The sequence below is a fragment of the Sinocyclocheilus rhinocerous genome, unplaced genomic scaffold (assembly GCF_001515625.1).
Source record: "Sinocyclocheilus rhinocerous isolate Xijiao unplaced genomic scaffold, SAMN03320098_v1.1 scaffold2216, whole genome shotgun sequence".
NCBI classification, from domain to species: Eukaryota; Metazoa; Chordata; class Actinopteri; order Cypriniformes; family Cyprinidae; genus Sinocyclocheilus; species Sinocyclocheilus rhinocerous.
In genome coordinates, this window is record NW_015641008.1 from 191636 (window position 1) to 219233 (window position 27598).

At 36.7% G+C, this 27598-nt stretch overlaps 2 protein-coding genes across 2 annotated transcripts in view; one reads left to right on the plus strand and one right to left on the minus strand.

Annotated features, from left to right (window-relative positions):
• Positions 1–7227, plus strand: part of LOC107753425 (ubiquitin carboxyl-terminal hydrolase 42-like) — a 17377-nt gene extending 10150 nt beyond the window's left edge. Inside the window, exons 15-19 of the mRNA XM_016569559.1 lie at positions 2841–3755; positions 4693–4949; positions 5739–5896; positions 6007–6063; positions 6146–7227. Of these exons, the coding sequence (XP_016425045.1) occupies positions 2841–3755; positions 4693–4949; positions 5739–5896; positions 6007–6063; positions 6146–6175 (1417 nt within the window). The 3' untranslated portion in view covers positions 6176–7227. The remainder of the gene's footprint in view (positions 1–2840; positions 3756–4692; positions 4950–5738; positions 5897–6006; positions 6064–6145) is intronic.
• Positions 7228–9164: 1937 nt separating this feature from the next.
• LOC107753449 (cytohesin-3-like) lies at positions 9165–21647 on the minus strand. Its single transcript, XM_016569592.1, has 13 exons — positions 21563–21647; positions 17784–17866; positions 17483–17547; positions 17305–17371; positions 17066–17184; positions 16005–16085; positions 15108–15220; positions 12815–12963; positions 12600–12711; positions 12101–12177; positions 11277–11348; positions 10984–11138; positions 9165–9932 (listed from the first exon to the last, which is right to left on the minus strand). Exons 1-13 carry the CDS (start codon positions 21645–21647, stop codon positions 9860–9862), a joined length of 1251 nt encoding a protein of 416 aa, XP_016425078.1. The 3' UTR covers positions 9165–9859.
• Positions 21648–27598: the final 5951 nt, after the last annotated feature.

Sequence of the window (27598 nt, forward strand, 5' to 3'; positions counted from 1 at the left end):
GCACGTGCTGGAGATTTACTACTAATCACAGAACCGGCTTTACTGACAAGATGCGCATGACAATCGCATTCGATTAATCGTGCAGCCCTACTTCAAATGTAAATTTTTGGCCTGTATATTACTTATAAAGGCTCATATTTCCCCCTGAATTTTTTGTTTGTTTGTTTTTGCTAAAGAAGAGTGTTTTATTCCTTTTTTCAGGTTGTGGGTGCACCACATTCTTCATCACAGATTGCTAATCAATCTAATAGTTCAGACATGCAATTCAGCTTAAAGCCTGGAAACAGTGAGTCAAGGTGAGATGCTCAAACACCACAATCTGTTTTTTTATTTTTTTTATTTAACTGTTGTTTGATCTTGTAATGAATATCAATGTTTCATAATGTACACTGCTTTGATGCCTAAATGTACATGTAGCCAGTGTTCTTTTAGAAATATTTGCTATTATAGTATTTATTAATACTTTGAATTAGCTTTTATTTTTGTTATCAGTTTTCATTTTAATTTTTTATGTTTGTTTAGTTTTTATTTCAGTTTTAGTCATTTTAGTACTTCAACTTAAGCTGTTTTTTTTTCAGGTGGTTGCCAAGGCAGCATATCTAATTTAAGTTTTTCATCTAATATTTGTTTTATTTTATTTTAACATTTCATTTAACAAATGTAATTTGTACAAGTTTTCATGATTAACAATAACGACTGCTTGTAGCATTTAGAATAGAATTTTAATTAGGACTGTGCCGGTTATAGCTGCCCCACCACCACAGAGTACCACTGGCTGTGGTACTGCAAAACACATTTTTGTGCATATGTTTTTATTTTTTTTTTGCCGTGAATAGTAGACCAAGAGTGAAGTACAAAACCTTATTTACAAAAGAAATGATTGGTTAGCAGCCAGATGGTACATCGCGACAGAGTCCTGCACGCAGGCCCACGGATACCCTAGCGTTTTAATTGGCTTTCCTACCTGCCTGTCAACGTATGTATTAGCATACCTCTGCACACCGGGTTCGCGCAGACAGGATACGTCATCAGCGCATTCACGCACGCTGTGCAGACAGAGCGAGAATGGCAGACAAACATCAACAACCCGATCTTCCTTCCTGGTATTGTAGTACTTTTAATGTTTTCTCACCGGTGAATGACACGTAATGTAGCCCAGCAGTTCCCAATTCCAGTCCTTGCGCCAAAATGCATATTTTGCATGTCTCGTATTCTGGTCTGTGAGCGTATATGCGTTCGGGGCGTGGCTTTGGACGGTGATTGCAGGGAGGGTGGGACGTTCGCTTTCAGTGCTATCAGGCTAAAGTTAGCATTTTCCAAGATCTCCCACTGCACCTTTAACATGTTGATCTGCGTGTCAACATGTTTTTGTTTTTTCTTAAATGCCTTAACTCAGAATGACTAATGGTTTATTGCTTGTTACATGAGAAAATAGTTTTGTTTACCCCATGCAGGAGATTTAGTTTTAGGAGATTTGTGACTTTGTGTTCTGTTTCGTGGGCTGGTAACTCGAATTGTGACAAAGTATTATTAGCCTTTTAGAAATTTAAAATGTAAAACTTTTTTTTTTTTTTTTTAATTCTGTAAATGTCAGTCTACACAACAGGTGATTTGTTGACAATTGAGACATTACTGGTCACATTATGCACAGGGGTTATTTTATAGAAACTTTTAGGTTACAGCCTATGGGCCATTTATGGTTTTTTGGCCATAAATTAAAAAATGCTTAAAGGGGTCATATGATGCGATTTCAAGTTTTCCTTTCTCTTTGGAGTGTTACAAGCTGATTGTGCATAGATAAGATCCCTGAAGTTGCAAAGACTAAAGTCTCAAAACCAAAGAGATATTCTTTATCAAAGTTAAGACTCTGCCACGCCCCCCTAAAACGGCTCGTTCTAACACGCCCCCCCATATCTACCTCACTATGTGGAAATATTTGCATAATGTGGCCCAAATGTGCACGCAAAGAAAGAAGGCGTGGTTTCAGTAACCGCAGTTAGTGTTGAAGCAGCATGTCAGGGAGACGCTGTGTGTTTCTAGGCGAAAGCAAAAGCACTTTATTTGGCCTTCCGGAAGTAGATGCATTTAGGAATCTTTAAGATTACTTACAACAGAACAGCAATGCATTTTATGGACGACTGTTTCGTGAACCTAGGAGAGGAGGTAATTCTGATTTTGCTATGACAATCTGGTGCTTCTGAATCAGCTACTGTTTTGTTATTAGTTTTAGTATTTGCTATTGACTGTTCAAATGCGGAGTTTTGCGCATCATGTGTGTGTCTGTGCGAGAGAGAGAGACAGGGTCACATCACAGTGAAGTCTTAACTGTGGCTTGTGTACTGCAAACACATACCAGCTTCATCACTGTGTCTGTCACGCGACTCTGTTCCCCTTTCGGGCTCTGTCTTTACATTTATTTTGAAAGATGAAGCTCGCGATTATGGTAAGGAGCGTTACATTTCCGACGAGTGCTTGCGGTGTTCGGCCAATCACAATGCACTGGGTCAGCTGGCCAATCAGAGCAGACTGCGCTTGTCGGAAGGAGGGACTTTGTAGAAAACGAAGCGTTTGAGAGAGGCGGGGCATAGAGGACCTACAATAATGTACAGTATTTGAAAAATAATGTGTTTTTTGAACATTAAAGCATGTCAACATATTCTGTTACACCAAATACACAAAATAATTATCTTTAAAAAAGCATCATATGACCCCTTTAACAGTATCGGCCCTAACTTTAATATCAGTATATACCTAGTTATTAATTTTTAGAATTGGCGAGTTTCTGATGGACTAAACCGTCTTTGGGTTTTCTTCATTAATTCATTTATTTATCCATCCAGCAGCTCCAAACCACCAAGTACTGATGGCCAGACATGTTTCTCGCCTTCAAGAAAAAGTATGAACCCTTCTTCAGACTCTTCATCTCAGTCTGCTTCACAGGTACAGTCTGCATCTTCATCTGATGCATCATTGGTCTCAAAGACTACAGACACTGACCTTCATGCCCAGACAGCTTCAAAAGATGAGCTGATTCAGGGCCATGACACCCATGCAGAGGCTGGCATGTCAGGTCTTCAGGGCAACAACCGTCTCAGCCTTCATGTTGGTGATGGTCATACAAGTCCACACAGGTTAAAGGAAGAGTTCAGGTGCAGTGAAGGAGAAAGCAAAGAGTCAAAGCCATCACACTTGGACAAGTTTGGCTCTGGAGATGGACAGAGCGATGACCGGAATAGGGTTTTAGAGCGCCCACAATTTTCTTCAACTGTGAAAGACAGGGACCGGTACAGACACTATAAGGAATACAACGAAAGAAGCCGAAGCCGCTATGGTCATGGCAATCGTGAGAGTCGTCCCTTTAGAGCGCGTTCCACCAGTAGAGACCGGCATCACAGAGATCACTGGGACAGATTCTCACATCACCGTCGAGAGCACCACTATTCCCAAAGAAGACCCAGAGAGGAACGCGACCGGAGTAGGGATAGGAGATTTGTGAATGACTCTTATCATCCTTCTGGACACCATAACCGGGATGGATATTCCAGTCACAGCCATCGTGGGGTGGATGGTGGCTATGGAAGGGTGTCCCATACAGTGAATGGTTCAAAAGGAAGACCCTCATCTCCACGTTCTGTCAGCCCACTGCCCGGACATTACAAGCGGAAACGCAGTCCATCGGCTGATGCCAGACAAAGTTCTGATGAGTGCAGAGCGAAGAAATACAAAAAGAAAAAGAGAAACAAAGAAAGGCACAGGTGAGTCATTTTTTACTAGAATACTTTGTTACTGCTTTCTTTTGCTCTGGATTTATAGATTTATTCAAGAAAATCTTAAGTGGTCTTGTATTATAATTTCTTATAAAAATATTTTAACAGCTGCTTCACTGCTTTTTAATTTGAAAAACTTTTGTTTGAAAAATTTATGTCATTGACCATTTAATATTTGACTGGGTGAGAATTTAAAACCATTGACTATTAAAATACTAGGCTAGTCAAATTATCATTGAGCGCGTTTACATGCACGTTCTTAAGCCGATTATGCTTAATAAGCCGAAAAGGCATGTGGTCATGTAAACGCGGTAACCCGTTTTCTTTTATCGGAGTTGGGTCATAAACGGCGCAAGCATAAACCGGTCGACACGGGTAGTTTTTTGCCTCTTACTCCGATTTTGCTAGGCATGTCGATGCAATAACTCGTTTTCTGTTGGTTTATTAATGTGCGCATCTGTGATGCGTGACTGGAATGCATGGTTAGTGCAGATTTAAGCGCATCTACACAGAGCAAACATCTTGCAGTAAAGAAAGAAGGAAATATATCACAAAAGCAGACGCTTTCATGACTCAGAAAATTATAAAAATGTGTTCTCATCTCGTGCAGCAGAAGTAGAAGTGGTTCAGTCAAAATGCTGTATTTATAGCTGTAAGTTTCCCGACATGTTGCAAGCTTTAACATCACAACTGACAAATGTATGGAATACTCGGAATCAGATACGCAAACTATTATATTTCGACGTCACTACAGGGAAATAACGTGATCTATTAATGAAGTCATGTAAACGCAGCTGCTTGTGTTGTCAGGTTACTGATGTGCATGTAAATGGGGAAAACTGGTTATTTTAATAAGCTGATATTTGTGAGTTATCAGCTTACTTGTGTGCATGGAAACGTGCTCATTGTGACTTTCCACTTACAGGCACTCAGAGAAGGACCCATCTGAGGGCATTGAGGATAGCAGCTCCAAGAGACATAAAAAGAAGAAAAAGAAAAAGAAGAGGAGGGAGGATGAGGAGAGGCCTCACACTAGGAGAGACGTCACTCCGAGGCGGGAAGAGCATGATTCTAGAGCTAGGAATGGTGCAGAGAAAGGAAGTCTGCACCACAGCTCGGAGTCTCTTCACAATGTCCACCGAGACCATGTGGAGGACCAGCAACAGCTCAATGGACACAAAGGTGCTTTAATATTTAACAGCTTAGACTTGATGTCTTTTTGGACAGAGCAAAGAAGCAGCAAAGCATGCTTCAGGCAATAGCGTACTTTTGTTTTGCACATTTTTACTCATCTAGGTCACTTTTCACACTTAAATCAAATGGAGAAAAAGAAACCAAAGCATGAATTTAACATTAAAATTTGCATTGTGGTGATATTTTCATGGCAGCTAAATGCATTTCCCCCCAAAGTATTTTCCAGTGAGCACTGCCGAATGCAGTTTAAATATTACGCATACATATGAAGTAATATACAAACATTTATAGTTTGCATTATTTTGCAGTAATGATTTAATTTGGATGTTGAGGTGCTTTTTGATTGAAATATTGAAATCAATATTACGAATAACCCATGCTGTCTTTTTCCATCATGTGCCAAAAAAAAAGTGTTCGTGTTTCATATAGAAGATATAAACAGGACCTTTTGAGTGATATGGTTTATCTTTGTGACTTTTCACATTGCATGGATCAAAGCTTAGTAGTCTCTTTCAGATAGCAGTGTTAACACGGAAATGTTCAAGTAAGCTGATGGTATCTTCTGATACATAGAGCATTAAATTGGTTGAACTGGTTTGCCGGTAATTGACTACATATTTACGATCTGGATTTTACGCAAACCCTCCCCAGGCTCACATACATCCACAATCACACTTTTGATCTTGGCACAGTATTACACATTCACATGTAAATGTCATTTGGGAGAAAAAAATTAACTAATGCTTTTTGTGTAATGTTTTTTTTTTCTTTCTTCAGCTAATGGCCTGAGCTGTTACAGTGGAAGTGAGCTTGAGCATACTGGGATGGATAAAGACAAATACAAATATTTGGATTATTCTACCACTGTCAACGGCACAAAGACACTCTCAAATGGAAATGGAGATGTATGTCACAGGACCCTTTCAGATGTTGAAGTGAGTATAATGTAATAAAAATATATACAATTATGAAATTCAAAAACTAATTTGTTTTTCTTGCAATATACATACATTAATTTTGTATGTATTTTTTATGGTTGTTGTAGTTGCACAACTCTGACTGTTCTCTGGTTTTCACAGAAAGCCACACATCCTCACTAAAGGTAAGAAATGTTTATATTTTATTAATTTTTTTTTAAACCAAATAAGCTCAGCTCTAATCGTCCCCTCTCTCTTTATTTGAAGACTCTGACAACCACCCATGCAAGCATGTGAAAAACAAAATCTACAGCTACAGTTCCTGACATGGTGCTTAACATTTAGAACATACTGTATTTTTACCACGAGATGAATTTTAAAGTTTCATTTTTTATTTTTTTTTCGTTTTTCTTTATTTTTAAGGCTATGGATTTTTTTTAGTACACTGTACATAAATGAACTTTGATCATGGAAAAAAAAATTCTATATAAAGTTAATATATGCGATTTAAAACAAAAGCCTGGAGCTTAACATCAGAATTGCTGCTCAGACATACAGACTCAGGATTTTCTCACTTGTGAAGATGAGACAAGCGCTCCCTTTAAGGAATCGAACCTGGGAACGACAAGAACATTTATATGCTGCATCGGCGGAGAAAGACTGCTTGTCTCTTGGCTTCAAGCTATGATGTCACCATTTTCACGTATCGGTTGAGAGAACTGTCTCAAAGGAGCAGCCTTTGCTAATGCTACATGTGCACTTACATCACAGTTAACCTGGACACACTTGAGGACATAAGATGTTTGCTTTGCTGTCTCTTGTACCTCTCTTTTTTTTAGCGTCTCACTGTATTACTCTCTATCTGAAATTCCTCAAACCTATCTAGAATGCAAGTTCATTGCATCTTTTTTGTTTTTAATTCTCACTGTTTCGTTTTCTTGAATCCGCTTTGATTTTAGTCAAGATAATACTGTGAATTTAAGTTGAACTGTACTATCAGTTGTTTGTTTTTGGTCCTGTATCAGGAGTTCAATAGAGACACTTTCTGTAAAGCCACTCGTAATGTAGACCATGTTCTCTGAACATGTCAACTTTTTTTTCCTTCTTCAGCAAAACGAAACAGACATGAAAAATGGTTATATTCAACTTCATTTTACTGTAGCATGTCAAAGTAAATGTATACAGTGTACAATATGTTGAGTGAGAGGAAACGGCCTTAATGTCTGAAATTGTAATATTTTCTCTCACTATGTTTACAACATTCTGTTGGAGTGAATGAACATGTATGTGAAGTGTTTGGTTTTGTAAAGGGTGGGGTTTCCTTTTTACATATAAAGAAAGATTTGTGAGATTTTTGTTTTGTGAAAAATATCTTAGTCAAAGTGCTGCACTTTTTTGTTTCAGCTACATTTCAGTAATCGTAACGCATAGCTTAAGACCGACTTTAATTTCGCTTTTGCCCTATACACCAGCAAACCAGGCTATAATGGTCATTTATTTACATCTCAATACCAAAAAAAAAAAAAAAACATACTGAAAGCGGCTTAATATAGAACTGCACGAAATGATTAATTACTAGATTAGGGTGCACAGTACTTGCAAAGCAATAACATGCAAAATGTTTAATCTTTTCACTACTAAGTACATGAGAAAGAAAGAAAAAAAACATTCATTTCCTCAGATAATATTGGGATCCGTTATTAATATGAGCAAAATGGTTCGTTTAGTGATTTAAAGATGCTGTATGAAGAAATGATGGCCACATGTTCTTCAAGAAGACTCAGAACTCTTATATTGACGAAAAATGTTGAACGAAGTATTTTTAAAATAATTTATTTTTAATCATTTAGCTGTGATTGAGGGTGCGAGTGTTTTGAATAAAAGAAATGATAAACAGTAAAGACATTTTCCAGACCGTTGGCTCATATTTACTAACTGTACAAATATTAGTGGAGAAAAAAAAACTATGGCGTAATTACAGCATCTACCATTTACCTTGATCCCTGGTGTACACCGCCTCATCTTTCCAAGTACAGTATATCGCACTGTAGCCTGGAGACCTCAAAGTGGGAGGAGCCACAATTATGCGGTGACCTTCAATTTAGTGGAGTAAAATTGAGGGTGGAGGGCTGCAGCAATACCTGTTACAGTGAGATGCAGGACAGTACAATACAGGACAAGCAGCTCAAGAATAATTGGAGATATAGCTGCTATGTGTCTTTCTCTTAATGAAGTCAAATCTTTGCAGAATCTCAACATAATGTTTTATTAGGTCAGTTGCTGAGGTCATGAGTTCAGGGCCAAAGGCTTCATTGACAGTAATGACAAACCTGTTTCATCTGAGATATCTGAATTATTATTTACGGACACACACAGGGTTCTGAAATACAGTCTTCAGAGCATGCTGCATAATGTTAAGCAGAATACAAGTGACAATATTTTACTTATTATATTAACTAGTATAATAATAATATCCAAAAACTTTCCATAAAATTGTACAGGTATTCGATTTTGAGCTGGGTTTGGTTGCATATCTCTATGGTTTTGTCTATGTCTTAACAGGTAAACTTAGAAAAGGGAGCCTCATTGTTTGTTGAATTTATGTCATAAATCGTATTCTCTATATTTCACTATGATTAGTATTGCTGTCCTACATGGAACTGGACAGTGATGACAGTGGACCGTGGTTAATTTAATTTAAATTATATTGATTAATCTTTTCGCAGTGTATCTATGAGTATTTCCTTTACACTTTGCAATAAACTATGAGAAATAATGAGTTTCATGTTTACAGAGCTATACAGCCTTCACTTAAAATATCTCAGCTGAATAGCTGTATACAAAAATTGCATATACATCAATTTTAGATCCATGGAGTTTCCAAAATAGTTCAAATAATAACAATAATTATGGCTTTTGTGATATTATTTGTGTGTGTGTGTGTGTGTGTTATTTACAAACATGGTAAAAAACAAAACAATAGGTTCAGTTAACATTGGCATTATTACATAAATACAACAAAATACTTATATTAACTTATATTACGGGTGTAGAGTATAGAGTTAGCATTATTCTTAAAAAGGCATCAAATAATATTAGCATATTTTCCTAATTAATGCTGTACAGTTGCTTTGACACAATCTGTATTGTTAAAAGCGCTATATAAATAAAGGTGACTTGACTTGACTATTAAGAGAACGTCAGAAATGGATTTTTACAGTATTTTATATAATACTAGGTCTATTAAGGACCTTAAGTAAGAAACATAATAAATATAATATGAATAATTTTCTCTTCCAATTAATGCAACCAGTCCGGCTGATTTGGATGATAATGATATGACACAAATGAAAATAAAATCATTTAAAACTACTGATGCAATTAAGACAATATTTGATATACCATAGCACTAAAAATGATTCAGCATGAATCCCTGCCATATCAATCTATTTTCTGTATCCATAGACTACTTCTGAATTGACATCACCAGCAGTCTGGTATAATTTACATACATTTCATCCACATCTAAACATTACCAGAGCTTAAATGTAGACTTTTGACTTGAGAACATTTCCATAACGATACCTGGAAATTTGCGATAGCAGTTCCTGTTGTAAGCAGCAGGAGGCGCTACTTACTCTATATTAGACCGTCACATGAAATTACGCAGATACTGTAGCACAGTCGAATCATTCATCCCTCTTAAAGCAAAGTTCTTTCTGACAAACACACATTCAGCATATAATTGCATTATCACCATCATTGTTTTCCCCATACAATCCATTTGGAGAGAAATATTTAGTACACATCCCTTACATTACCTCAGGACCTATACAGACCCCATCATTTTTTAAATCTTGTCCTTCTTTATCCTCAGAGAGCTCATGTCTCTGTCTGTGACCTCCAGCAACGTTCAGGATCCCATGTGAAGGTTTCCACTTGGAGAGTGATTATTAAACCTGAACTCGAAAGGTCTACGGCTCACTTTTTAGTGGCCACTCGCCGTTTCCTAGTAGCCAACATGTCGTAGAAAGGATCCCTGCTAATGCTTGCCCTGTAGGATAACAACAATAAAACAGAAACTGTACAATCACAGCATAAAAATATACATCCATATAAAACAATAACAGTATTTTCTGGAAGCAGTCGACCTGATTATAAAACGATACAGGGTTCTTTTATGTAGGGGTTGGGTGGCACAGAGTTTTTGGCAGTCCCACGGGACATGCTGAGGCAGCTTTTGATGTAAAACACCAGGCTAAACTGACCACAGAGCAGTTCCACAATTCCAGATGAGTCAGAGGACATGTGTTAACTAGACACTTACATTGTAAGTTAACTACTGTACACAAATGGCCTTCAGAGACCTACATAAGACCCGCACATACGTATTCCAATTCATTTCAATCAAGTCTGTTTTAGGCAGGAAAACAAAGCCAGAGTCATGGCCAACTATAAGAGACTAAGTGGTCTTTGGCTTCCTTTTCTCCAGTGATAAATGCTGATTTATCTTCAGGGAAGACCATTTAACCTTCAGAGGATGTGGGTCACTCAGAATTCATTATAGTCTTGTCAGCCCTACAGTGTGAGGTTTATATAGGCACCACACTACGATATTTTATCTTGTTTTCCAGTAAAAACATACATAAAACAATTACATTTAATCCAAATTGTGATACTAAGATTTTTTCAGAGTTTGAGGGAGAATTATTGATTTTAGCATCCACTCAAACAATAATATGTATTCAATTGTATTGTTTTAGGTAAAAACCTCACAAAATGTTGTTAGACTTGTGCTTAAAAAAACTAGAAATACTAGAAATAAATTCAAGATATATTATCTGAAAACAAATCTTAATATCCAATGCAATTTAAATTGGATTGGATATTTTTACAAGACAAAAATATTTTTTTGCAGTGCACAGCCAAGGTCTAAAACACTGGAAACACTCACTTCATCTTATCAGCACAATGGCGATGTTCTATGATAAAGAGAAGCCAATGTTCCTTTCTGAGCATCTGTGGGTGTGTGTGTATGACCTACAACCAGCACACATCCGTTATCTGAGAAGAGAATAATGAGGGCTGACACGGTGAAGCCTTACTTGATGGATTTGATCCACTCTTCTTTCTCCTCCGGCGTGGGTGCGGATATTCTGTAAACCACGTGATTCCCCTCCACCACCTTCCCATCAGCCTCCGTCTTGCATGCCTTAATTACCTGCCCCTTATGACTGGGGTTGTAGAGCTCAAAGCAATTCTGAAAGGTTGAAGCATGAAACGGTCCCTTTTACTTCTTCATTTTTTGATGACTAATTTAGGATGACTAAATATAGGATTCTTCTTAAAGACTGACTACAGATTATAATTTAACTGAGCACTTCAAGTAGAAACATACTGGTTTTCTTGGTTCCTCCACCTCTCTTATACTAAGATTCTCCAGTGGAATGATCCCCCGAGGCTCTTTGTCCTGTGAACATATGAGTAACAGACCATTAATCCACTATGTTTATTTGGTATTAAAGCAATTGGTCTTAGACTTAATCCGCAATATGTTTCCTTTAACGAGATATGGATGGTGGGGACATTAAAAAAGTGAGGGAACTAACTATGTGCACATTAAGCAACTACTGTCTTAATCTAAATCTGGCACACGACTAGGGAAAAAATGCATTATTTCCTTCCACTTTGCTGATGAGATGACACAGCAGGGAGGTTGTAACAGGGAGTGTTTTTTGGGTTTTAGTCCAAGTGCATTCACTTTAAGGTCATATATATGCTACTAGTGTACTCGTAAACACATTTTTAGCATGTGTACCCATTTAACGTGCTTACTGATGACACGCCCTGCACTACACATATTTTTGTCCAATCAAAAGCTCTAAAATGAGAATTTTCCTCCCTTAATACCAGCTGAAACTAACAAATAGCAAACTGTGGTTAAAAGTTCCGCCAAAACTTCAGAAATACATCAACAGAGGAAAGAAAGTAGTCGTCAAGTCATTTCACGGAGTGTTTCTTTATTGTAAATGTGAAGCTGGTGAGAAGTGCTTGTGTCTGCTTGCGTTCTTTGCTGTTCACTTACTTTTTTCCCCCTTCACTTCCTCTTCTATCTGACCTCCTTTAACCTATATCTTACTATCTGAATCATTAATACATTTTATAGATAAATCTTAAATCTATGTATTGCCCAAACAGGACATATTGAGCAGTCGTACTTACTGTTGTATATTCAAAGTAATACAGACAGTTATCTGTCAAAATGAACCACCTCCTCTTCCAGGTCTTTACTCTTCCCCCTGCAATTCAAATACAGATAATAACAAAAAATAAACTATTGGAAAAGTGCTTTAAAAAGTTGCAGAACTTTTATGCTGTAAATAAATCACTGCATGACATGGAATTAGTGTAGTTCCAAAATCCATTTGATGGATAAAATTTAAAAAAAAAAAACCTTTAATGGTCTGCCAATAACAGCATTATCTATGTAATCCTGATCAACACCGGAAAAATCTTTTAAAAGCTCTTTAATTACTTTGAATGATGTCACAGTAGCAAATCTGCTGTAAGAGCCATAATGTAAAATAGTTGTTGAGTGAGATGCTGGATAATACCACATTAAATCCAATCTATAATGGGGAAACTCATGGGTTTCAAACCATGAAAGAACGCTAGATAGAGGAGCAGATGGACAGGCATACAGATAGAAAGATATACAAACCTAGTTTTAGCAGCCATCCCTCTCTGTCCGGATTAAAGAAAGTGTGAGTTAGATCATTCCCATCGTCTTCAGGAATTTTGAAAGGCTCATTCTTAATGCTTTCATATAAATTCTATGAAGAAGAAAAAAACAATATGCAAATGCATATTCTATCATTACATAACTTAGTGATGAGTGTGCAGCTCTCTCCATCACAGTATGACACAGAGACTCACTCTGAGCAGCTCCTCAGGCAGATCTCCTCCCTCGTTGATGCCCCGATTCATGGATATGAACCTTTCCACCGTGGGCTTGTCTCTGACATTAGGGTTGTGCAAGCTGGTGTTGAGCATGATGACGGAGAACGAGAGAACATAGCATGTGTCTGTGGAGAGCAGAAACTTGGATCAGTCAGTCAGCTCTGTAGGTCCAGACTGGTAAATTAAATGGAGAATGCATATAAAGATAATGAATGAAAAGCATGCAACTCTATGTTTTCTCATTTTCATTTTTTATTAGTTGACTCAGGGCCGTTTCTAGCCATTTTGACGCCCTAGGCGAAATCCAAATTGGCGGCCACCCCAATAAATTTTATTACATTTGGATTTGGATACATGTTTAGATATTATCAATGACTACTTTTTGTCTTTATGTGTTTTTTTTTGTTTTGTTTAAATCAACATTTCAAACAAAAAAAAATCAATCAAAGTGTCCATTTTTTCATTATCATTTCAGTCAAACCTATAAAAAACTTTGTTACCCCAAACTACATAATAAAGCTTGATCAGTCACATAAAAGTAATCAGACTCCAGCTACTTATTCTTTTGTTACTCATTGACGCGTGAACTTCCCCTTTAAATGACGTGACGCTCTGCTCTCTATATGACGCTGCTTCCATTAAGTGCTGTTAGTAGTGAATTAATTAATTCAGCATTTCAACATTTCCATTTCAAAGCGGTTTAATATCGGATGTATTGATCTTTCTTGTGATTTAGCAAATTTTACTATACCAATATTTTTTTAATTGGCCGTTAAATCTTTATATGTGAATATTACACACACCACACTGATCCTTTAACAATGCATTGGCGCAAAAAAGCACACCTTTTGGACCAATTTTGCAGCGTGATTTCTCGACTGCCACAAATGCTGCCTTAACAAAATACTCATTTTGTGCACTTTTTTCAAAAAAGCACACCTTTTGGACCAATTTTGCAGCGTGATTTCTCGACTGCCACAAATACTGCCTTAACAAAATACTAATTTTGTGCACTTTTTTACTGTACCAATATTTTTAATTGGTCTTTGAACTTAGCTTTATTGCAAGGCTAAAAAAAAACAAACAAAAAAAACCTTACTTTGCCAAAGCCCTAACAGAACCCATAGATCTAATGGTGTTGTTGAGCACTCCAAATGCAAACTTTGCATGCAACAATCCGGCAGCAATTGACATCGCTCTGATCCAATGGCATATAGGCATTGTCAGATTGACAGTACTCTAGCCCACTGATGTTGGGGGATCCAGTGGGGGTGGCAATATATTTCAGGGTGGCCGTGCCACTCTTTATCACAACCCTGCTAAAATGTAGTGCCAGTACGTGCGCTCATTGGTGCCCCCCTCCTGCTGGTGGCGCCCTAGGTGACCGCCTAATTTGCCTATGCCTAGAAACTGTACTGAGTTGACTTCTAAATGATAAATTCTGAAAGCATAGAGTTTGATGCAAGATACAGGCCAGTTTTTAATATTTCTTCATCTTTATGTATGACTCCATGCTGAAAGAAAGATATTAATGCTTTGGACATTTGCAGACTCTGTTTATGAATAAATAATCATTCCCTTGCGCTTTGTTTTTAGCACAGTGTCTTTAGTCCATTTCTGGGGTGCTGCATTTTATACAGTCTCTAGTAACAGTGTGTGCCAACATCTCTGCTATTTATCCCTGCAGTTATCAAGCTCAGCCCTCAGAGGACCAGATTTCCAACAGATACTCAAAGTGTGCTGTAATTCAAGAGACTCGCATGCAAAAATGAAAATTCTGTCATTAATTACTCACCCTCATGTCATCCCAAACCCATAACGCAACTACCACGTTCAAGGCCCAGAAAGGAAATAAGGACATCGTTAAAATAGTCCATGTGACTCCTGCGTCAACAGCACCATACGCATACATCGTGGTACTCTCGTGAAAGCGCATATTCTCATAGCTTCATAAAATTAAGGTTGAACCACTGATGTCACATGGACTGTTTTAACAATGTCCTTACTACCATTCTGGGCCTTGAACGTGGTAGTTGCGTTGATGTCTATGCAGGGTCAGAAAGCTCTCGGATTTCATCAAAAATATCTTAATTTGTGTTCCGAAGATGAACAAAAGTCTCTTTGGGTTTAGGGTGAGTAATGACAGAATTAGAATTTTTTGGGTGAACTAACCCTTTAATGCTGAGTAAGAGCTTTAGGCCAATGAGGGGTTTAGGCCACAAAGAGGGGTTCACGTAGAAGTCAAGTTTACTACTGAAAAAAGTCGTACCTGTGGACTGAAAGACACCTGGGTTACACTGGCAATATCGAGCAGCAAAGGCCTCCATCATTCGATCAATTTTCTGTGCTTCACCAGGAAGTCTGAAACTCCACAAAAACTGCCTGCCAGGGAAAAATGGGAATGACACTTAAAATTATAATAGTTATTTGATGGACCGTTGCATGAGGGAATAAATGAGTATGTATGATTTTATTTTAATAGCGTAGGTAACAGAGTGATACAAAGACAATGAATGGCTTACATCACTCACATTATGTTATAATTATTGAACATTTTGTCCCATTTTATTATTTTTTTGTTATACATCAAACAAAACAAACATGACTGAAAATCATTAAAATATTGCTGTCTTTTAAAGACTGTCTTTTAATTCAAACAATGCAATTTGTTGTAGTTTTTCTGAATACCAAGAAAGTAGTTCTCTCACAGAACTGGCAGGTTTCTTGCAAAGTTTGTTCTTCCGGTAATGTTATTAGAAGATTAATTTAAGGTTACCTGATCTTTAATGACATTTTACCACTTAGTACATTTTGCAAAATGATCAAATGGAACATTCCCTTATCGGTTTCTCTAACATTTGTATAACCAAGAAAAACCATTTTAAAACATTTCAAAAACTGGAGGTTCTGAACATTCAGAGAATATTCAGAAATAACATTTTCATAACCTATACTATAGGAATATTAGCAAAACATTATTTTGTTGTTAGCTGGGCAAAAATGATTGAAATTGTTAGTGATTGTTGAAAATGGAAAGTTCTGCAGCTAAGTTCTAGATATACAAATACTATAGCTTGATGGCATTTCTTATGATTCCATTTCCATATTTAGAACATATAATGGTGTTTATAGTTATAATGGATGGTGAAGAAAACATCTATCTCACCTCAATGCTTGCACCAGGTTGAGATCAGCAAACTCATGAAGCTCCACAAATGCATGCAAAACCTTAATGTTGAAGTCATCTCTAAAAATAGTGAGAAAATAAGCAATAATCAGCAATAGCTATTTCCTCATTCAATCTAAGCTCCATCTCAAGAGATACATGCACTCATTTTAGCAGAGGTCAATCAAAAAACAGTACAGACTTTATACATTCAGGAGTCAGTCACGGTTCATTTGTTCAGTTTTCTACAACAGGGTTTCAGACCAATTTAAAAAAGCACACAAGAACAATCATGTAAGACCACGTTTGGTGTATGGATATAAAAACCATCATTTGAATACATACAAGGGTCTTAAAAAAAAACACAGATATGAACATAAAGTGTAATGAAGCGATGTACCACGGCATGCCTGATTACACAAGCTAAGATAGAACCACATCTCCAAACTCTTTTAATCAGAGACACAATAATTACAGCTTCTGGCTCTTCCTCGTAAATACAATTAACAGTAATTGCTATGTATAGTCTATAACCACACTTTCTAGTACCAAATGAAAGGGATGAATGTGCAATTGATCTTCAGGCTAGAGCATAGCCAAGACAACGGTTATCAACTTGGACAGGATGCCTACGTAGACAAGGCTATTTTTGTATCGAACAACTATTACACTGTAGATCAAGCTTAGTCTCTTTTTTTGTAAACATGCCTCATGGGACAATGCTGAGCAACTAACTTTTTGCAGACCTTTACGACTACAATTACACCTTCATTTGTCTTGATATTGACAGGTGTAGCACTGGGTGGCAATAATAATTTTTTATATCTAATCCTGTGTTAATAGATGTCGGTAAGGGTGAGATAAGGCGCCTTCATGCTGTCTGGGTGATATGCTAAATATTGTTTTGGAAATTTGTGGTCATTTTCAGCTGTTACAAATAGGGAAGTCATTTCCTGAGAGAGCAGGATCTTTTATGGAAAGGCCTTATCTGACAACGCACATATATTTTGCAAAGATAGCAAAACTGGTCTTGCTATGTGAGCGAGAGCGATGTGACTTACCGTTCCCCTAAATAATCTCCTATGACAGTTTTGTTTAAGCCTTCGCCTTTATAGAGGAACTGTGCGATGTCCTCAGGTGTGTGCTGCAGAAGATCATTCTCCAAAAGAAACTGGATTCCCTGCAAGGATGTTTGAGATGTTAACCACTTCACGATGTTTGCTTAGGCTCAACGTAACACATGACCCTGGACATCATTTTATATATGGTATGGTGAACAAAGAAATAGACACAGTAATACTTTTTTAGGATCCATATTGAATTTCTTTCTTCCGACAGCAATCTGCTTGTTCCTCTGAGTGCTTTTGCTGTAATGTGGTGAAAAGCAATAAAGTTCTCTTTTAAAATAACAAACATGAACTAATATTATCTCAATGTTAAACAAATCGTTGTAATCTGTAAAACAAAAAGAAACATACGTCTCTCTGACACACGTTAAATGTTCGATCTCTGTCATGACTTCTGAGATCTCAAACTTTAACCGCTGCAAGAATAACAGAAAAAGTGGTTACTTAAGTTATATCACTGAAGTTAATCAGGTTGATCAATAATCGTTCTTAATATTCTTAAAATGCATGCAGTGTATTATAAAATACATCGTGCAACCAATGACATTCAGCCCCCATCAGGTAGAACTTGTAGCGAAGGGTGACATGATAAATGTCAATCACTTAATATCTTCATGATTTTAAAAGATAACAGCTACATTAAAGCAGATACCTCAATGTCATCTAGCAGCTCTTTTTTCCTCCGTCTAATGTTGGACAGTTCATCTCTCTCTTCAAGTGAGAGATCTTCAGGCACTGTTGAGAAACAAATGTGACATTAAAATGGTTCATCATCTAATAATAATAACCAAGAAAAAAAGAGATTCAACAAGACCTCCAATCATCCAAATCATTTGTTAAAACAGCTATATTCCTGACCTAAACTCAAATCCCAAAGTGCTGTGTAAGACAAAAAAAAAAAAATTACAGAGCACATTTATCTTCATAAATAATGTTATTTAAATAATACAATCTTGGCAACCCAAAACCTAGTACTCAAGAAAGAAGCTTTTCTTTTAGGCTGGAAACTGAGGATGTTATGTAATTCCTTCAGGACACCTACGGTATGACTCTGAATGTTCAAGACAACTTAAATACGAGACTATAAGCTGATCCAACTTTACAACATTAAGGTGCCCAATGAAACACAGAAGGTTACATTAAAGAAAACATGTACTGAACATCACAAACTCCTCTGTGGGTGTTATATAACTCATTTGTAGACGTTTTAGATGCTTAATTAAGTCACAAAGGACCATAATCTCCTGAACTGACTTTATCATTTTTCAAAACTTTCACAAGTAGGAGAGTGTTTTGGATGAGGACCTCAGTTGCTTGTGGCTCAGTGCTAATAAATGTGGACAATATGAGTACATTATGCAATTGCACCTTAGGCCGCACCAGGATTAGACAAGAGACGGGCTAATAAGAGGGACACGGGGGAATTTCCTGCGGTTGTCTGGTTCTGCCTTATGACAATGGAGAGGAAGTTGAGAATGAGTGCATGAATCAGGGTTCAACCTTAACAATAACATTATAGGGTGATTCATTGCAGTCATTCTGAGCTTTTATATTGAGTGCAGTGGTCTTTTTTCAATCTTTTATTATTATATAAAAGCCATACTAAATCTTAATGAGGAGCCATTTGTTCATTACGCAACAGGGTCTGGGTATGGTCAAATGTAACTAGTATGGAATATATAGGGTAAAAATAGAATATTCCTTCAAGATATGAACATTCTGTGCCTCTAACTTGCCTGTGGAATTGGCAAAAATCAGTAGAACAGAAGTAAATTCCCTTCTCATGAAATTAAGCCACAATGGCCTGAGGCTCATCATGAAAATTAGTTTGTCTTCATCAAGACATTGCACTGATTGGCAGTTATTAATATTACCAAGTTGCTTTCCATTTTATTCATATAAACCGTAATGCTTAATTTTTGAAAAAAAGGAAAAATAAGGAACACTAAAAACATCCGTGGCTAGTGATGACCACCACCCTGCACCCTGTCTTGTGGGAAAAAAAGGAATGTTGACTGCATGCAAAACTGTCAGTTCAAAAGCTTCATTCCATCAGCATGAGTGACACTTTGCTTAGAAACTATTACAGCTGCAGAAGGGTCTTTAAATTCAATATAGCCTAAATTAGACAAAATACAAATAAAAACTGAAAATCACATATATATTTGTGGGAAAAGATTAGTTGGATATGTTGACATTCTGGGTGCGAATACAGATATTAAAGGGTTTGCAGCAAGCACTGCATCCTGGTCTCAAACACCCTCTTTAATCTACACACTGGCCTCAATCCCTCTAACTATATCTTATCCTTATTCTCAATAGCTGCATGGGCTGCCAGCTGCTCTAAATCCACAGGCTTACCCATTGATATTAACCACACACTCAGACCAGGGCCCACAACACAGGAAGTCATGATAACATGATAACAGTGCATAAAGCATCTATACAGGCTTATGTGGGCTACTGTATATGTTGGTCTATTGCACATCTTCAGTGCTGAGTTAATGTATCTGTCAATCATGATAATTTATTACAATGATATAGCTGATGATTAGACCTCCAGTACCAAGCTTCAGAGATGATATGGGCCTGGTAGGCATGTTAGATTGTTTTTCTTATACTGTTTTTGACAATGGTACACTTTAATACCCTGTTTTTCAGAAAGAAGGATACTTACATTACTGTTAACCAGACAGACAGATGGAATGGGCAGAGAGCTTATCTCTATTCAAAAGAGAAAAAAGTTGCTTTCTGATCAGTGTGTGATTCTCTTTATCTCTTAAAGCCCCCCTGAATGTGTTTATTCAGGAAATAATAGTATTAGCTAAGAAACAGATGGGATATACCACAACACACCACAACATCTGCTTTTATATTCCCAGTTTTGGGGTGTGTTTTGTTCAAAGGTAACAGTCCACTATTGTAAAACCAACAAACCTGGAGCTTTTTTGTAAGGATTATTCAAAAAAAAAAAAGTACCACCTTTTAATAAAAGTTAAAATGTTTGGGGTGAGTGAGATTTTCTTAATACTTTTATTCAGGAAGGACACATTAAATTTAATTAAAAAAACATTCTATTCATTAAAAAATCCTGAACAAAAGGTATCAGGGTTTACACAAAAATATTCAACACTGATAATAATAACAAATATGTTTTTTAAACACCAAATCAGCATATTAGAATGATTTTAAAGGATCATGTGAAGGATCACACTGAAGACTGGAGTTATGGTTGCTGAAAATTCAGTTTTACCATCACAGGAATAAATTACATTTTAAAATATATTAAAATAGGAAAAAGTAATTTTTAATTGAAATTATATTTCATAATATTACTGTTTTTACTGTGTTTCTGATCAAATAAATGCAGCCTTTTTGAGTATCAGAAACATTTTAAAAAATCTTACCCACTCCAAATATTTGAACAGTAGTGTATAAAAAAATATTTAAAATAATTATATAAAATATTTAAAAATGAAAGATTGCATTTTCAACTATGAAAATATAATAAAGTTAAGCTAATATATATTTATGTTTTATTTTTAAGCATATCTTCAACATACAGGTGACAATGAAAAAAGACTCTCAGGATATTGATATTCCTAACAGAACATAAACACAATATAAAAAGGCACTGTGATTCAACAAGCAAAATGATTCAATTATTAAACATACAGTGATTCAAACTATGTAACAGTGACCAAATTTATCTTCTATTAAATCTATCATATGTAATACCCACATCCCCTTTAATGTCTCTTTCTTTTTGTAAACCTGCAAATGATAAAGAAGTAATGCCCAAGAATGCACGGCTGCTGAATACTGCATTCCTGACATGAAAGAGATGGGGCTCTGGGACGGTCCTGACTCAGTGGGTGGAAAACTGGACAAGGGTCCTTTGTACTAGTGACTGTTGGTTTTTAAATCTCCTGCTGGGACAAAATGTTTTGACAACCCCATCAAAAACCTATTTAGGTTTTTAACTTTCCCTTTCAGATTTTTAAAACAAATATTTGCATTCAACAACGGTAATTCACCCTCCACTCATTCAACACTGTTCAACTGGTGCTAGCTCATAAAATATCTTGGATGACCCTCCAGACTTTCTTCAAATCAATTCCATATGTGACACTTAGACTACAACAAACACACTAAAAGCTCTCTCTCATTCTTCAGTCTCATCCACTCACAATAATAAGGATGTATCCACATGATAAACGTTTGACACCATCTGTAATATTCACAGATTAAACCTCATATCAAAATCGCAATCGGCAGCAAACACAAACATCAAACATCAGTATTCAGAACGGAAAAGTGAAATAAAAACATTACAATGTTTTTGATATAATAACATGGCTGACATTGTCTTGACCTTAAGCAGATTTGCCAGGCACGGTGTCCTTCAGATCTCTGCTGGTGCAGTCACACCATTGATGAGGTTTTGACCACTGCCTGTGTCATGCCTGGTGCCAGACGGCTCCTCAGGGGAGCCTGGACCAGACACCGGTGGCATCAGATGCAGACAATGTTAATGAGTGCCAGGCCTCACTATCTCTCCTTTAATCAGTCTGACAAAGTCTGCCTCTTTGTTGGACCTTAGCTACGGACAAAGCAATGTTTTAAAAATGTGAAAAGGCCATAAATTTGTAGTTCTGATAGAGACTGTTAATAGGGCTTTCCTTGACGTCCTATCAGTCTTTCTTTGCACTCAACCATCTGCCACAGAAACGGAGGGAAAATGGTTTTCCATTTGGTTTTTCCCAAGGTAAGATAAGACAAATAGCCATTGAGTCCAAGGCTTTGAAGTTCTCAGGATCATGATACAAGAGGAACTGGAAAGACCTAGTGAGCTAATGGTACCTCTACAACTCTGTGCTTTCTTGTTCTTGTAGACATTTACAATTGGTCTTTGTCAGATAAAGTGATTACGGCTGTAAATCAACATAGTAATGAAACAGGCTCAAAAGTGCTTGAGATGTCTGGCTTTTAGGTCTGGTTTGTTTGTGTTTTTTTTTTTTTTTTACACTGATATACCAGAACAACTCTCAGAGCATGACAGCCACAAACTAAATCATTACCATCTCCACTGTCTAGTCAGATCCCATATATAGTAACTGTAAGCAGAATCACAGCAGAAAAATCATCACAAAAGAGTCATCTTAAAGCCCACTGGTGCTTATCCATCAAATTTTGTTATCTTTCCAAAATAGTCAACACAATAACCCATGGACCAGAGGGCTATGATCAGTATACTGTTAAGGTACATGCCAAATTTAATATCTAAATACAGAACAAAAGAAATCAAAGAAATCTTCCAGTCCCTTAAAAATTACCATGGAAACCACACACTAGACTAGAACTACAGTTATTTGTTACTATTCTAAAATGAAAATAACCAACAACCATGTTCCTGGAGCTGACCCAACACTGCACTGCTTGCATGTCTCATTTATCAAACACACCTGATTCAGGTAATCAGCTCATTATTAGAGACTCCAAAACCTGAAATAGATGTGGCAGACAAAGGGGACATGCAAAATGTGCAGTGCTGGGGGGCTCCACACTCCAGGAACGTGAACTATGAATGTCGCACAGGATGAATTCCAGTGTCTTGCCAGAAGATGGCATTTGCAGCACACTCATTAAGTGAGCTTTATATTAGTGGAGTGAATAGTACATGAGGGCATAGTAGGCGATTTTTGATACAGGTTAAATGTTTATAAATGAAGCGTACTTAAGTGCAAAATGTAAAACCTGAAGTGTACTTGAAGCTGAGTGATTGAATCAGTAGCCCCTCACTGCAGAACACAAGATCCAGGGGGCGAGGTTGGATCCACATCTAGGGGGTGGAGATTGGTAGGTTTAGGGGTGGAGATGGGTGGGTTTAGGGATCAGGGGGTGGAGACGGGTAGGTTTAGGGATATGTAAGGTGGGAGGAGTTGGATCTGGATCCAACCTCGCCCCCTGGATCTTGTGTTCTGCAGTGAGGACCATCTCCTTTGAATCGGCAGAAGAAATCTCTCGCTCTGCTCCACTCATTTAGGTACTCTACTCCATACCAGATCAGTCTGCGAGTTTCTTCCTGACAATGATCATTGCGGTAGCTTCTTTTGATTTTTATTTATTTATTTACGTATTTATTTTATTATTTTTTTTAAGATATATAAAAAAAAATTTCTGAAACATCAGTTATTTAAAAAAAAACATTACTCTCCCAATTGATGTCTCAACTGAATGTCAGCACTACAGTAGAGAGCTGTATGGCACTCAATTGATACTGTTCAATTCTAAAAGTATAGTATTTTCTAATTAATAAACTGGTAGGCTAATTTATACGGTGCTCTATAAATAGAATCGGCAGAAGAAATCTCTCGCTCTGCTCCACTCATTTAGGTACTCTACTCCATACCAGATCAGTCTGCGAGTTTCTTCCTGACAATGATCATTGCGGTAGCTTCTTTTGATTTTTATTTATTTATTTACGTATTTATTTTATTATTTTTTTAAAGATATATACAATTTTTTTTCTGAAACATCAGTTATTTAAAAAAAAACATTACTCTCCCAATTGATGTCTCAATTGAATGTCAGCACTACAGTAGAGAGCTGTATGGCACTCAGTTGATACTGTTCAATTCTAAAAGTATAGTATTTTCTAATTAATAAACTGGTAGGCTAATTTATACGGTGCTCTATAAATAATACGAGCACTTGACTAGTAATTACATGCCTCATGATCCCTCTTGGCACCACAACTGTACTCATAAACATCTCGCGAGCTACTTCAAAGGATCTCACATCAAACAAATTATGTATATATTTCTTATAATAAGTTCTACTGAATATAAGAGACCTGGAAACAGGTCTAATGAGGTAATATGCAATATCCTGAACTTCATATGCAAGAATGATGTCAGCATTAGGGTGGAGAATCCCAGGTTCCTACAGAGACTGTACAGTGTACAGGAACTTGCCTGTTTTTCCGGACACCACATGTCAGCCAGTATTAGTCAGACTATTTTCCAGGTAAGCTGAGGTCATTATCCCTCCAAAATGTCTAACCTTTTGTGTCATGAATTCCATCTTGAGTGCAATGTGTTTTGCGGCTTTCCGAAGAATCATGCAAAATCCATTCAACAGCTCATGAAAGTCATTGTCCCTTTGAAACAAAAACATCCTCTGATGTTTCACTTCATTTGCATGGATTTAAATGTCCCATTATTGCTTCACAGCAAACAGGTTTTGTATTTTGCTGATGGCATCATTCAGTCAAATAAACGTAGACTCCCTCAGTCCTATGAAACTGAGAGAGTTTTGTCTCTGTGTCTCTAAAACTGACATCTAAAATATTTAAGTGATCCCATCTGAGGATGTTATGTAAGGTATAACTGGATATGAGGAAATCAAAAGAGCAGAATGTAATGTTCTGTGACCGCAGCACACAGCCAGACCCTGTGCGTGAGGGAAAGACTATGAAGTAGGTGCAGGGAAAACAGGGGCTTCAGGGTGGGAATGACATCCTGTGTGGGAAACAGATATCCGCTGAAGCTCAGGAAGAGAATGTTGTTTGCATTTTTCCTTTTTTCGAGGGCAAAAAAACTCTCCCATGAACTTCACTTGTAACACCCAGCTCACTCTTAGACCAAACAAAGATGCATTTGATTCAATAATACAGCTCTGATGCCGAATTGACTAATTAATGTCAATCTCTTGTCAAAACAGCTGACAACAGGTTGTTTGTAGAGAACCTGTTTAGCCAGTCTACAATAGAGTGGAAACCTGGGATCTGTAGATTAGTATGAAACAGAGTTTACTTAAGCAATACATTTTTGCATTGATAAGATGTACGCACCACACCACCAGATAATAGTAATAACCATCCATCCATTCATTCATATGTATATTACAGAGAGAGAGAGAGAGAGAGAGAGCGAGAGATACTCAACTTGCTAAATGTTTAGCATTATATGAAGGAAAGCTATTGAATGAAAACAAAAGAAACAGAGTATAATATATTTAATACTAAAAAAAATTTAATATTGTCCCACTTTTTTTTTTTTTTTTAACAATTTGTTTATTGAGAATTAACAAATTTTGCCAGTATGGTATACAGAAAAAATGGGTTAAATCTCTCTACATATTAATAATACTAAAATAAAAACAACAATTAACATAAAGAAAGGGAAGAAAGAAACAAAGCACAAGTCAGTTCAAAACACCACACAATAAGAGAACTTGGGGATACTAGTCATGCATACCTGGGATACAAATCATAAAACAAAAAGGGGTAATTTAGTAAAAACAGTAAATTAATAAATGACAGACAGCTTAATAATAAATTGTGGCTGAAGGTGATAAAAGAATCAAGTAATTTGATTCTTTGATCTTTCTCCCTCCTTCATTATATTACAAAAATCTGAACATGAAATAAAGGATATAAAGGGTTTCCAAATATTTTCAAATAAAGACACTTTACCTTTCAGAATATAGGTAATCCTTTCCATTGACAAACATGTTGTTGATCCACTGTATAATGGGTGGTTTTTCTACTTTCTTCCCATGCTATTAGACATATTTCAAAAAGTTTCCGAGTGCTGCTATACAATATTCTCAGGAAAAATTCCCAAAATAAACATTTCTGGTTTCGTTGGAAAATTTAAAATACGTTTTTAAGATGGTATCTGTAAATTTTCCTCTCTCCAAAACTCCTGCACCTGTGTACAATCTCACGTACAGTGCAAAATTGTCCCATTTTTTAACTTTTATAGACTGGCAGGTTTAAGAGCAAGACAATGTCACTGCATATCCTCTGCAAGCCACTTGCACATGTTTGCTGGTAGAAGCTGATAGCATAGACAATGGACATAACCTTCATAGATGTTTACATAAAGACCCCACATACAGTGGTGCCAACATTGGCTTTTCATGATAGCATTGGTTTAAATTTTAACATCCACATCATATTGAATGTTGTTCCCTTTGTTATAAGCTTGATTTTGCATTCTGCTGTTTATTACCAGCGTGCGTGCTATGGTAGTATCAAGTATCTTCAAATATTCTGTAATGGTACATAAATACAGTCTCTTTCAGTTGTATATACCATGTACTAAAGTATTACTATTTTAAATCATAACTGCTTTAATACTTTTAGGTTGCTTGTGTAAACAGTATTTACACCTGTATTTTGAGATGTAAAATGTATTTTGAGATTTGTTTACATTGACCAAATTCGGCTGTCGTGACAGTTTTCAACCACATTGGTTTTGTAGTGTACATTCTTTTGCATTCAATTTCTGTATGTTTAAACAATGCTGAAAGTCCATATGCTCAACTCACAAGAGTTTGATATCAACATGGATGATATCAACAGTGACACAGATCATCTAAAGTTACACTAAACAACATTTTTTACAAGCATGTTCTATTTTCTGTGGTGTTTTCAAAAAAGTAGCTCAGTTTGTTTGTAAAAACGTGTCATTTAATTCTCTGCTCCCTCAGCAAAAAAGCATTTTTGTAGCTGTAGTACTCAGCTTTATAGTATTCCACAATGTAAGAGTAAGGAAGAGCTTAAAACTAAAGTGGTGGATAAGCAGCAGTCGATGAAAGACTATTAAGAGACATCTTCATCATCTTTATCTCAATGATGAAATGGTTTTTAGTATTAGAACATGTAGCAATAGTAATTTCCAAAGTTTTCATAGCCGAACAAAACAAATGAAAAACAAACAAGGGACAGTCTGGTAAACTTCATTCAAAAGCAAAAAGCATTACGTTTAGAATCAGTTGTCAGATACCAACACACTGGACAACATTATCTTTTATAGTTTCTAAGTTATAACAGCTTTCAGGCAATTCTATTATTTTCCTGTAGTAATGTCAGATACCAAAAGATGTAAAAAATGCCCACATGTGGCTGTGGGAAGAAAAGCAACCATGTCAAGCAAATGATCACTTTCAATGAGCTACAAACAGAGAGAGAATAAGGAAAATATATATTTAGAGTTCTATTATAATATATATTTATTAATTATAATTAATCTGGTGTTGGCGACCGTTGTAGCAGAGCTACCTAGAGGTTCAAGACAGCCGGCTGGGTTCCAGAGCACCTGGCTGCCCATGTCGTGCTGCCTCATTTCCAAAGGCCTCGTCTCATTTTCTTCAGTCCCAGAGCTTCTTTTTTTTGGCAGCTCCAGTCAACCCAAAAGTTCCTACCAATTCTGCTCCAGTGGTTCCTGTCAAGGCAATTTCTTGCCACCATTGCACCAGAGGTTTTTTGGCTGCCGAAATGTTTCTCTCATAGCCACAGAACCAGCTTCCATTCATGAGTTCCTTGTCATGGCAGCTTTCCTTCTTGTCTTGGCAGTTTGTGTTGTGGACAACAAGGAAGAGGAGCTCTTTGCTATGGATGGCTCAGTGCACACTATGAACAAAACATAAAGCAAGTTTATGTGTTGAAAAATATAT

Coding starts and splice junctions, on each gene's coding strand:
- LOC107753449 (XM_016569592.1), bottom strand. CDS start 21,647: ATGCCACCGGTGTCTGGTCCAGGCTCCCCTGAGGAGCCGTCTGGCACC. Junction 17,548..17,783: donor AGCTGCTAGATGACATTGAG/GTATCTGCTTTA, acceptor TTATTCTTGCAG/CGGTTAAAGTTTGAGATCTC. Junction 11,139..11,276: donor TGGAGGAACCAAGAAAACCA/GTATGTTTCTAC, acceptor TCAACCTTTCAG/AATTGCTTTGAGCTCTACAA.